General features: G+C 36.6%; 1 protein-coding gene across 2 annotated transcripts in view; it reads right to left on the minus strand.

Moving 5' to 3' along the window:
• The window catches only part of DACH2 (dachshund family transcription factor 2), a 278,192-nt gene that overhangs the window by 48,992 nt on the left and 216,083 nt on the right, over positions 1–13,117 (minus strand). For both annotated transcript variants that reach the window (XM_062006544.1, XM_062006543.1), the window contains exons 6-7: positions 4,344–4,479; positions 2,455–2,535 (exon numbers count right to left, since the gene is read on the minus strand). In XM_062006544.1, coding sequence (XP_061862528.1) covers positions 2,455–2,535; positions 4,344–4,479 — 217 coding nt within the window. The remainder of the gene's footprint in view (positions 1–2,454; positions 2,536–4,343; positions 4,480–13,117) is intronic.

Below are 13,117 nucleotides of genomic sequence, written 5' to 3' on the forward strand. Positions count from 1 at the left end.
CTGAGTGATTCAGCATAGATGACACTCTTCAGTGACTATTTGTGGTGCACCAGAGCCCAAAATAATTATTTGCAAGAGGATAATAATAGTATTAGGAACAAAGAATCTATATGGGAGTGAGAGAAATCACTGAGGAATACCAACACTTGCATGGGGTGACAAAAGCCCAGCAGACACAGGCTGAGGATTTCCACAAGCAGAGGATTGACTCTGTCATACTGGTGCAGCCCATCAGTTACCAGGTACTTGCATCCTATAAAACAGGATTTCTACAGAACTGCAATACAGGTCTGTCACATTGCCAAATGCAAAATTGGCTTGGAATGGTTGAATATATAATGTCGGTGCCTTTAAACTTTCAGCATTTGTCCCACTATAACGTTGTCAAAAGGTTTCAGCTCTGGAGCCCTGGGATTACTTGAAAATTACAACTTTACTTGACAATCTCTCATTCTCATGTTTTCAGAGAAATGCTTGAACTGTTGCAGACCAAGAAAAAAACAGAATCTTTATTTTAGCTTTAAAATGATAACTTAAACTGTCTCATGATTTTGAAGCACTTTTTTCTCGTGCAGGTGAATGTCTGAACACTAAGTTCATCCTAAAAAAATGCATGCAGAAGTAACGTATGTATAGAGATGTATTTCCCAGCACCTAATAACACCATGCAAAAATGCAGACCAGGAAATGAATAAACCTAGACAAACTTTAATCTTAAGATGAATCATGGTACACACAATGTTAGCACCAGAGCTTTGTGATTTTGTACATGTTACAAGGAACGTTCAATGAACACAGGAGCCTGGGAATTGGGTTCACAGGTGGTGGGGTTTAAATTATTTTCACTCTTTTTGGGATTTATGAATTGTCTTTTCTGACTGTACCTTCCTTCATCCACTCAGAGTGTCAGGACTGCTACCACCAGTAACGACATGATTTGCATCTTTAAACCCCACAGGATATTGAATTGTTTTGCTGAAAAATGACTAAACATGTGGCAAGAAGCCAGCCACAGTTCGTGCAAAAAGTGTTCAACTACACTTTCAGATTCAGGTTAAATATTCACCTATGTAATTACTATAGAAACGTAATTATTTACTCTTAGGAATGAAGGTATGGTTATTAAGTACTTAGCCTCTGCTGTTGGTCTGTAAATGCCAACAGGATTCAAGAGGGAAGGATTTAAGCATGATGATCCATACAGAAAATTATCTCAGAATGGCACAAAGAAGCTCTTTAGGGGTTCATGAGGAAAGAATTCAGTAAGAAAATACAAAATATAAGCAGAAAGTTTCAGGCTCTTCCTAACCATGACTGGATCAGTCACAGATGCCGAGGGAGAAGAGAGGATCATGCAAAATCAAGAATCTGTTCAAATAATTTTATATGACTCTGGAACCACAGGACACATGGAGCCTCCAAATCCTCTTCTGAGTAGCTCATAAAATTGTCTGAATCAGTCTTTTTTAGTTTTCTCATAAAATACATTAAGATAATCTCAATCAAAATATAAATGAGGGTTTTTTTATTTATGATAAAATGCTCATATTTACAGTACACTTGTTAGTACATTTACCTTATGCTGTCTCCTCTCTTGGTGACTTCATTCTCCTTCTTTTCCTTCATTGTTTTTTCACTCTGAAACCTTATTATCTCCCTCAGCATAAGCCTTTGCAGTCCTTTTCCAGTGTTCACCTACCATCAGCTCTCTTATTTAACCATATCCCATCTTTTTTTTGCAGGCACTCATTTTGTATGGTGCTTTCTGTACATATTGCCAGAATAAACAAACTTCTCACCTATTAATATGATTTATGCTTTTGTTATATTCGCAAGGAAGCAAAATGGCTGCTTCTTCCTTGATGTGCAGTCATAAATGCCACATGCTTTCCCTCACTAAAACACTTCCCCAGGGCTTACCTGCATCCACCAACATGTTCACTTTCTCCAGTACCCAACAATCACTGCAGGGAGAATCGAGCAGAGGAGGCACTTCCCTGCTTACAGGACAATCACTACTGGCCAAACGTCACTTCTTCCCTTGTTGCCTCTCACTTGTGTAATGGAATATCATTAGACACAAAAATTGGCTTATTTCCCTCACCTATGTACCAGCATTAGAGTAGTCTGCACACACATCCCCTGGAGGCAAACAAACAATACCATGTGACTAATCAAATATTTGCTAGGAACTTCATAAATAATTGAGTTAAAAGATCAGCAAAATATTAGCCCCATACTATATAAACAGAGAGAAGCAACGATCTGATTGTTTACACTTCCTAAGAAGAACGTCATATAAATTCACTGGATACATTATTCATTGCAATTAGGCACTGAGCGCTCTTAAATTTATAATATAATGCCATTGCATATGCAGAATGCTAGAAAAAGGAATAAACCACATAATAAGTGTAATTAAATGCTGAGATAGAAAACAGTCTGCGATTTTACCTTTCTCCTTTTGCATCTTTTTTAGGCTGGTTCCAGTTTCTTGATCAATGAGTTCTCCTTCCCTGCTGTTGGTCAGCACAGCTGAAAAAATGAGAGGGCACAGCTATATAACACTGTCAGTAAAAAAATGTCAGACTAGAGGAAAGTATTAAATTATATTTTGTCCTGTCAATATTTTGGTGCTTTAACATTTATTTATACCATACAAATTCTAAAGGAATTGATCATTTTTGTTGTCCATAATCAACCATTTCACTGTCCCAGTTCAGCACTTAGAGCCAAGTAAAATATGCAGCCAAAGCAAATTTTCTCAAGTTGATTAAACAAAGATACTAAGACAGAATCCAAATTACTACTGAGGTGAATGTGATTTCTTATAAAATGCTCAAATTAACTAATTAGAAAAGTACTTCACAGAAATCATTTTGAGGAAAAATACATTTATGATTGAAGTATTAGTGATTATCCACAAATCAGCAAGCTTAATAAAAAACACAGATTGACAGACAGTAATGCAAACTGATATAAGACAGTGAAAAAACAATACACTGTAGTGTTGAAAGAAATTCTTTACTTAATACCAGCAAGATCAGGGAAAGGTGCCTATTTTCTTTATTTTCATTTGATTAAGACATTTCCTCCTCTGCAATTTACCAATTACAGATTTGAAACTTATTCCAGTGAGGACATTTGTTAAAAATTTTATCTCCATATTTTAGGGAAAGCTCCTTTTTTATTTTACATTGTAGAAGTAAAATACAGCTATGTTTATATAGACACAAGTATATATATGTATCTTTACAACAGAAAGCATTAGATTTCAACACAAAGAAATGTTTGGTTCAACAAAAAGAAAACTTGTCTTGCTTTAAAAACTTTCAGCACCATTTCTGAGGCTTGCAGTGTGCGCTACTGATTAATAAAACAAGTTACAGCAGTTTTCAAAAGCTATGGAGAGGCCAGAAGTCCTTTTTCCAGTGTTCCTATAGGAATATTACCTTTATTTTCTTGTATGTTCCTAGCCTTATTTGTCATACGGAATTTACTTTCTAGCCTCTAGCCCTATGAGTGCATATGTTTAGAGGAAGCAGTTCAGGTTCTGTTGACTGGTTTGCATAGAGCCAGCAGTGCTGTGTACTGCCATGGTGCTGGTCTATGGAGCAGAGTCAAAACTGCAAAATCCCAACAAACAGCTGAGTAGTTATTTGATGAGAGTGAAGTCTAAACTGACTTACATAGACTGCACTGTTTTTGTAGTTTAAATCTAGCTCAGCAATGCCTGCTTGAGCTCCAGTCACTGTGAAGGCAACAGTGTTGACATACAGTGACGTGAAGAGATGTTAATCGACTTGCCCTAGATCTCTCCTGGAAGCACCAAGAATAGGACCAAAACTTCCTCTAAACTGAATTAGCATTTTAAACACAAGATCGGTAATGCACAGGCTGTGAAAGCTGTGGTGGAGAGACCAAAAAAGTCAGAAAGCCCCCAGTCTCTTAGTGATGAGGGACTGTGTGAGCATCAGGAGGTTTTTGGAACAGGAAAGCCATTCTATAAACTGTGACTTTTCTGACATGCATACAAAGAAAAAAGGTATCTTGTTATTTTTCAACTCCAGGTGCCTTCAGAGGCACTCCTCTACTCCAGCATGCAAGAGAAACTGGTCAGTGAAGGGGCAGTGCATGGGCAGATACTGGCACAAAATGAATCCGAGAGGCTGGGCTCTGCGTAATGAGGAACCTAATAAAACAAACTATACTGATGAACTTGATGGGAGTTTTTTAACAAGTTCTTTCCTGAGTTTCCCAGCAGATAAATATTTGCCTCAGCAAATTTCTACAATTTTTGAGGTCAGTAATTGCAAAAGGTTGTGAGGCTGTAGAGCACTAACCAATTCTGTCTGGTGTGTTGTCCAACTGGGACGGGGAACTGGACACACTGCTGCTCTGATGGGAAGAAGCATGGCTTCCAGGCCGCTGGCTGTCTTCTAAAGATGGTGCTGGAGAAGGGCTATCTTGAATCCTTTCCTTGAAACAGAAATAAAACAAGGTCTGTGCAATTTGATTCATGGACTTCACCAAAGTTGGCTTAAACAGCAACGACAAATGGTCTTTCTGAGATAAATAGTGAACAGCATTCACACTTAAAGAGCAGTATAGTCTTCTACAGTCAAAATGAGTACAGCTTTCCACATGAAATGTATCTGGGCACAGCTTTTCATCCCTTGTGTCATGACATAACTTTTTTTTTTCTTAGTAACTCTTTATTTTCTAACTTGTTCACACATATAAAGAATGTTCATTGCTGTTATCTACAGACAGTAACATTTACATATCTGAGTCACATTTCAAATAAACAATTTGGATTTGGATTAATCAGTCACTAAATGGAGTCAAATTTGTAAGCTCACTAGAGTCTGTACCCAAATAAATTATCTCCCTTCTCAGGGTAGAGCTCAGGCAAATTTAAAAAGCTGTGGCACTGATAAGAACTTTATTTTTGCTTGACAACAACCATTGGCTAGCAAAACATGCTTGCAAATTCCTATGTGTATGTTTGCACACAAAACTTTGATATTAACCTCTCATTCAAATGTACATAGCACTTTAGACCAGGAGGAAGAAAGCATAAGAAACTATAAAAATCTAAGAAAAGCTGAATTCTGTGTATCTATACTTGCAGATTGCCTGAAGTTTACTTGGAATTTCCATCAGTTAAAATCTTTAGGAACAGGTTAGACAAGCGTGGCATAAGTAATAATTCATCCTGTCTTGAGGAAGGCATGAGATTATATGACAACTTAAGATCCCTTCCAACCCACTGATTCCACGTGTATAATTTTTCTAAAATTAATTCACAATTCCAGTACCCTTCACTGCTGTTCCAGGATCAACTAAAAATGAGAAAAAGGGGATCGATCATGGCCTGAGATACTCAGGTATTTGTATTTTAAAATCCCTTCTATGTTTTACATTCTCTTTTACAAGTCCTTGAAAATACAGATCCAACAGAGAGACGTTTAACAAGGAGATGCTTCAATTTACACAATTCCAGAAACTGCATCTTTGGAATTACCCTCATCCCTGGCAATTTGCTGTTCCCCAAGGAAACTCAGAACTGAAATATCACTTTTTTTTTCTTATTTTTTTTAAATGGAGATCCATTTGTCCCTGCCTCATTAAAAATCACAATTACAGTGTAATCTGGGGAAGTTGTCTCAAAGGAACTTTGCAATTTTTCTGCCCTTCTAAACTATTCTCAAAGATTTTTCATTAGGAATATGCAATCTGGCTACTTGGTGGCAATTTACCATGTGCCTTTGAAAATCAACAAGACAGCATCTGAACTTTTTATGAGTTTTTGATAGATAGTGCTCTAAATCAATAATATGGCTTTAGGAAGAGAATGGTAGGTTCTAACAGTTTTTCCATTCTAAATAGATGGCATAATAGCTTCTGTCCATAACCTACTGAGACAATTCACTAATAGCACTGTTGGTAAGCAACACTTTAAGAACATTATGTTACCCAGCCTCTAAACAGACTCATCTTCCTATTTACAGATACATTTGAGAATGATGTAAAGGGAATTATAGAATGGTAGGGTCAGAAGGGATCTTTAGAGATCATCTAGAGATTGGATCCTACAAAAAGCCAAGGGTGGCATTTGCCTATTCCAACCACAGCAGCTGAAAATGTAGCATTGAATGCATTTTTAATAGGATAGTTATTGTACATTAAATAACAACTGAGCCTCAAAATCATGTAACAGATGTGTATCTATTACATAGCTGTTAATCCTCAATGGATCTGTTTTCACTAATTACCTGTTATTTAATGAACATACAATAACTAATAAATCTTAAAGGAAGACTTTTAATTGCACTATTTCTGAATGCTAATTAAAAAGGCTTATTAAGTTTTAACAGACATGAATTTATTATGCTGAGTCAGAACTTCTTAAAATGCTGAAAACTTAGTTGTTTCAAACAAATTTTCATATTCTGGGAGGAAAAAAGTCAGTCACTGATCTTTCCTGCGTTTTCTTCTCCTTGGACTCCAGAAGTGTGCTTTAAGAGGTTGCTGAGATGAGTGGAACAGAAACAGAGTCCTGACTTACTCTGTGGATGAGTTACTTCTAAGAAGGTCACATTCTTACCCCAAGTAGTACTCTCCTATACAAATGATGAATCATATACATGCAATCCTCAGCTTGTAAATATTATTTTACTTTTACCTTTGTGTAAATAATGGCTTCCAAATAGGTTAGTGCTGATCAGATACAACTCTGTATTTTCATTTGCCTGGATTTCAGATTTAGCAGTCCTTTTTGGCACTATTTCCTCTCTTTTTACCATGAAGAATACTTAATTTACAATTAACACATCATTTTAAAATTATTACTTTTACAGAAGAGAATATAGTTTAAGTAAATTTCATTGTCTATTGCAGCCATGAAAATGAATAGTCAAGGAGAGGACATGCCAACTGTTCTGCCAAAAAAAAGCTATGAACAAATATGACTACGAATTAACACTTAGATATCACACAAACAGCCATATATGTCATCTTAAATGGGAGTTATCTGAGTAATTCAAAAGCTGATGATTTGGAAAAGCGAAGTATTTGAGCTCCTTCTGGTAACTGCACTTCCCATTGTCTCTTGCTATAAAATAATCTCTGCTTCAAGTAATTTGCCTTCAAACTCAGCCTCTTGGTTTGAAATGTTCAGGCAGAAATAAAAGTGTCAAATAATAATGTCATTCTTAATCACACAGTGAATCACTTTCTAAGAGAGTTAGTTGATTATGTCATCTACCGTCTTACCACTTACAAAAACTGACATATGCAGAGAAGACACACTTTTCCCTATAAGCAACAAAGGAGTCGAAATTTTCTCTGTATCCTCCGTACAAGAAACGACGATTGAGTATCTCCATGTAAGAGCATGCAGATTGAGAAATTGTCTGTTTCTAAATGTTTGTGTGGAAATGCAATGCCAATATTCCCCTACCATAATGAATAACACCATGAACAGACTCTTTTTTTGCAAGTAAACAGATCCATTTTTCAGTCCTGTAATCAGTATGCATCTATTTAGCTACTTAACAGCAATGTGCTCTGGTTCATTAGGTAGCTACTGTTGTGTCTCAGTCTAGTTAAAATTTCACAGCAAGTTAATCTATTTTATTACAAATGAGAACACAAGTGATAATGTCCTCACCATTTTCCAAACACAGGGTTAACAGTATTTGTAACAAATCAATGAGGACATTTAAATGGGAAAATTGCAAATCTAAAACCTTAACATTTTTTTACACATTGATGACTTCATTTTATTTGTCATATGTGTATTTTACAACACTGTTACTTTTAATGCATTTTCTTTTCTTTCCTCTTGAAAATAGCTCAGTCCCCACTAGCACAGAGATGTGCAGTCTGGTTCTACAGGAGGTACACTAACAGCAAGAGAGAAGCATTTCTAAATGACATCATGTTTTTTCCATTTGAATTTCTTCCTATTTCATAAATTTGCAAAAGTCATATTCCAGATTATAATGTAATGAATTATATATATAAAATGTACAGATTGTGAGAATTTTATGAAAGATGAAAACATCTCTCAAGAGCTCACCTATTTATCTAACTATACTACCCACTTTATCTTATCTTTTCTCTTCCCTTTACAGAGCTGTAACATAAATTCTCAAAAAAGACTTTTGCAGTGTTTAATCCTTTTGAAGGGTAATATATTTCTGTCTCACTAAAGATCAGTGTCTTGCTTTGGCTCAGAAAATGTAGCTACAAAGCCCAACATAGTTAATTTTAGTAGTGATTTAGGTTAACGGCACTGAAGTCATCAACTCATCCAATTTCCAGATACATCCTTGATTTCACCTCAATATCCCTTTCTATCCCCTACGAGGTAGTATTCCACACAAATAACTTGAAACACTACATAACAGTTGCATCCACACTAGTTTTATCTGAAATATATATGAACAGCTTACCTATTTTTGACATAATCATCTTGACCTTAATTCCTTACCACTGATTTTTTTATAGTATTGATCTTCATTTTGTGTCAAGAGTTTAGAGAAATGATGCTGCTGGATTTTCCTTTATTTTTCTTTGTTCTTAGTTCTAATCTAGATGTAATTACTCTTCCAAATGTTAATCTATTAATGAGTTCCTAGAGGATTTAATGGCATTTCACTGCTGACAAGCAGATTTTGGAAGTTTGTCTGAGTCCTGGATGTTTTATTCAGACATTTATCTTGATATTTCATATTTAATTGAGGTGCTGCTTCTGTACTCTACAGGGCTCTGCAGTGGCAGGAGATCTGGAATGCACCAGACCTCACTAATGAAGTGGAGAGGAAGGAAAAATGGGGATTCTACTGTCTTTAGGTCTAGTCTAGAGTCTTCAGCTGTTGTAAGAAAGATTCAGAGCTGAGGATCACACCGGAAAAACACAGTTCACAGGCTCCGACAGAATAAATGTTCCAACATTAATTTGCAAACTAGGTCTTCACTGGAACATTTATCGTGCCAAATCTTCATCTCCCATTGTTTGCCAAACTACCAGATTCTCAAAGTGGACTATGCAGTTAAAAAAAATGTTTGGAAATCAGAGTCCTTTTTCTCTGGAGGGGTCTGTGAAGCCAGAAGCAGTCAGCCACCAGACTGGCTGTAGATCGCCTCACCTCCAATCCAAAACTACCTCACCTTCATGCCTGTGATATCAATACTCCTATCTCCCTGAATGAATTCCATCCTCAATGAGAGTGAAGAATAAGAATGATGAACACAATTTAGGCTAGCAAAGAAATGGATTGCTAATGTTTTGGTTTTCTTTGGTTATATCTAAGACATATTTCTTTCCAACTGACCTTTGCTGATACTAATGCTATTTGAATTCTAATTACAACTACATATTTAACAGTGTTTTAAAGTTTAAAAAGTTTTTAACTAATGCATTAATTATTGACAAAAGCAATACATAATTGGTGTTTAGGCTTTTCAAAGAAAAAGAATAATCCTGACACAGGAAGCAAGAGCTATGCTAAATCTGAAATCATGCCGGGCACTGGCCAGTAAGAAATACCACAGTTAGAGTCACTGTTTCTGGGCAAGAGAACAGTGGTTAAGTTTGTATTTTGAATCACCTCAGTCTGGAAATGGGCACACAAAAAGAATATGAATGACTTGTTGATCTTCTGAGCTACTTACAGTATCTCCAATTGCTGTAAGAACTGGAGATGAACAAGGTAAACAGCTGGTCTGAAAACTAAGATAGGATCTGTATGTCTGAAAGCCAGCTGGATCCCATTCATCTTTTGCAGTGTATTGGGAAGTCATTCACTTAAAATATGTACTTTACCACTTAAAATCGCAATTTTTTTCACTGTGGACATATAGTTGTTTCAGTAATAGTCAACAGGCAATTATTTTCCCACCGAATTTAAGGAATCATAAAAACTCTTCTATGTTTACTGATTTTTAATACCAGATGTTCACTTGCTAATTCCATTACCTTGTGACTACTTCCTATCAATTCATTAATTGCCAGCTGCTCAGCCAAACAGAAAACTGCAGCTAATCAGATGGTATTGGTAAACAGCCAAACAAGAGCTTCCTTCTTCACCACATCTTAAATTAGCAGCCACTGTGAAAACAACCTTCACTCCTATATTAAGACTTTACCTTTGCATTTTACTTTGGAAGTATAATATTGACTAAAACTGGAAAGCATCTTGCAGTGGAAACTTTTCACTTGTAACCCTCCTATGAATTGTTTCATCCGGTGCTGCTACTGAATGACAGAAAGGCACTCCCAGAGCTAATGATGATAATGCTATATCTAATCTACTTTATAGCTATATTAGTTATTAAGTACAAATGCAAATGACTAAGCCAATAATAAAAAGACCTGAGCCAGAACTAAAAGCGAGTATGTGCTTGGCCTAACAATATTCCCTTGCAAGCTTTAAAAAAGAAGAGATGGATTTGCTTCTTATTGTATTTTTTCCCACTTGCAAGTTTAATATAAGTATTCACTGCTCATTCTTTAACCAAGCAACTAGGTGACTCAGTGTTAACAAACAAGACATTCTTGATGTTGTAGGGACAGATATACCTCCCTGCAAAGGTGGAGAGAAGGATATGCAATTTCTAGGGACCCTAACATCTCCCAAGATCGTAGTTTCTTTGTGTGAGTGAATAAAAAGATAGAAAACTGCACACTCATTTCTCCTTTGCTAAATATACAGCCTATGAATAAGCAAACTTAAACTTGTCTTGCTTGTCACTCCCCTAATGTATTCTAGTCCCATTTCAGCAATAAGCTGCCAGCAATGAACACATGCTAGGAAGCAGGACAAAATAAATCTAATAATGAGGAAAATACAATAAATTTCATGGAAGTTTAATTTTATAAATCTTGTAATAGCCTGAAAACAATTCAGAATGAGTTGAATGCACAGAGAGATATGAAATTAAATGTTATAAATTCTGTTTGCAAGAAATCTTTTTATACTGAGAAGAATGGTTTCAGAGTATTCTGAGATGGCCACATTTTTCTGGCTGTCAGGTAAATATTAAGAATATGAGTTGTACAGCACACAGAAAATAGCACCTCTCAGCAATAATTACACAGCCCATCTGTATTCTCTTTAGGGAATTTAAAATATGTCATATACATCCGTTACAAATGCTTTAACAGTCTCACAAAATCAGGAGAAGAACAGAACACAAGAAAAAGGAGACTCAAAAATCTCTAAGGCATGTCTAGATCACACTATACAGATAATGCTTTGTTCTGTTTTTCAGTAAATCAAACTATTCAGACAAAAATTGTGTACAGTGGACGTGAAGTACAAGACTTGAGTTTCTCTACCAGAACAAAAAACCGCATTTCACCTAAAATGTCCTTTTGTGGGAGGAGTGGGTGGAGTGGGGTGAAGAGGGAGGATTTTGGTCTGTTTCTAAAGAACATTGGAGTGAAATTCTGAATGAAACATGAGAGGCTTTTAAAATAAAGCATTTTATTATATTTCAATTTATTTTCTCTGTGTTTTCCAGTGGCATTAAAAAAAAAAAGCCATTTGTTCCTAATTGGGACCTGGATAAATGAAGAAATAAGATAAAAAGGAGTAAGATTAAAGTAAAAATACAGCAAGCATGAGGGAATGATGACAGAAGAAAAATGGGCAGCAGGAAATCAATTTGCAGAAATACTCCCACTCAGGAGAAGTACATATCTCAGCTCAGAAGAGGTTGTTAAGAGAGCCAGAAAGGGAGAGAGACCGATGAGAAGGAGGAGAGATGGAGGAGGAAGGGTGAGACATGGGCAAGAGGAGCAAGGAAGTTGCAAAATCTGTGGTGTGAATGGAAGAAGCAGTAAGGGAAAAACTGGGAGAAAAGGGTAAAAGAGTCTCTCAAATCTCTGGGATAAAATTTTGCCTCATTACTCTCAGTACTCTTTCGAACTGTTGACACAAAAGGAAGCGGCTTAAGGCTCCTGGTTTGGATTTGGTTCCCACAACTTCAAGCCCCACTCTAACCACAGTATCTCCCACCAACCTGTTTCAAAGGACATCTGGGAATGTGGCCTTTCAGCAAATATACAAAGACTCCCATAGTTACAGCACCAGACACTTGGCTGTTGCTATCCCTCCTTATACCTTCCTACACCCAAACCTTCTCCCCACCTCCTCGACACCTTTTGGCTGAAATTGTGTAAGTTAACATGGTTTTAGTCAGCTAAGCCCCTTCTGGCTTAACATGTATAAATGGAGACTTTAAGCTCAATGGCATCACCTCAATACTCCTGATGCCTTTATTGCTCACAGCTTGAGGATCTGCAGCTTGAGGCCTCACGCTACCGTGGACAGAGAGTTGTTACACATGCATGGTCTGACCTGGAGGTTCTCAATGAACAGAACAGCTATTCTCATTTTTGTTGTGACACCTCTTTGCCTGTTTGCCGTTCATGTTATGTGCTGTGAGGTCTCAATTCCTTTGGACACAATTTAATTTCAATGATCTGTTAAGACATAGGCGTGCTTCCAGCATTCCATTCAGTTTGCATTCTCAGCATAAATCTTAACATCTCCTTTATGATAAATTCTACAGTATGCTGTGAATGCATATTAACATCCATATTCATTTGTTACATAATTGGTCATATTCATTATAGGTCCACTGCAAAATCAAAATCTTAACATAATGGAGTTATTGCTCTCTGGAGTTGAGTTGTTCTATAAACTTCAGTAAAAAAATCCTTTCAGTTTTGTATAAAGGGCCCATTCAAACTTTGCTTCTCCAGCCCTGAAAATATTGTCACTGAGTACATTTTTCCTGAATTTCAGGAAGAGAATTATTGAATAACAATGAACTACTACATTTATTCACTACTGTTTCTAGCTTATGATTCAGTGTACTTCAGCTAAACACATCCCAGACTGGTCCTCATGAATGGGCTGGCAAAGCATTTTACACCTAGATGAGTGAGTGGTATGCAGAGGGAATCCAGCTGAAGAATAGCTCTGGAAAATGAAGAGTAGACACAAGAGGGAGAGAGGGTGGTGAAGTCAGTGCTGATGGCATAGTTTGGTTTCGCCATATGAGATCGTCAACTATACAGATTCTTCAGAGCCATTTG

Source organism: Colius striatus, chromosome 13 (assembly GCF_028858725.1).
Source record: "Colius striatus isolate bColStr4 chromosome 13, bColStr4.1.hap1, whole genome shotgun sequence".
In the NCBI taxonomy this organism is placed as follows: domain Eukaryota; kingdom Metazoa; phylum Chordata; class Aves; order Coliiformes; family Coliidae; genus Colius; species Colius striatus.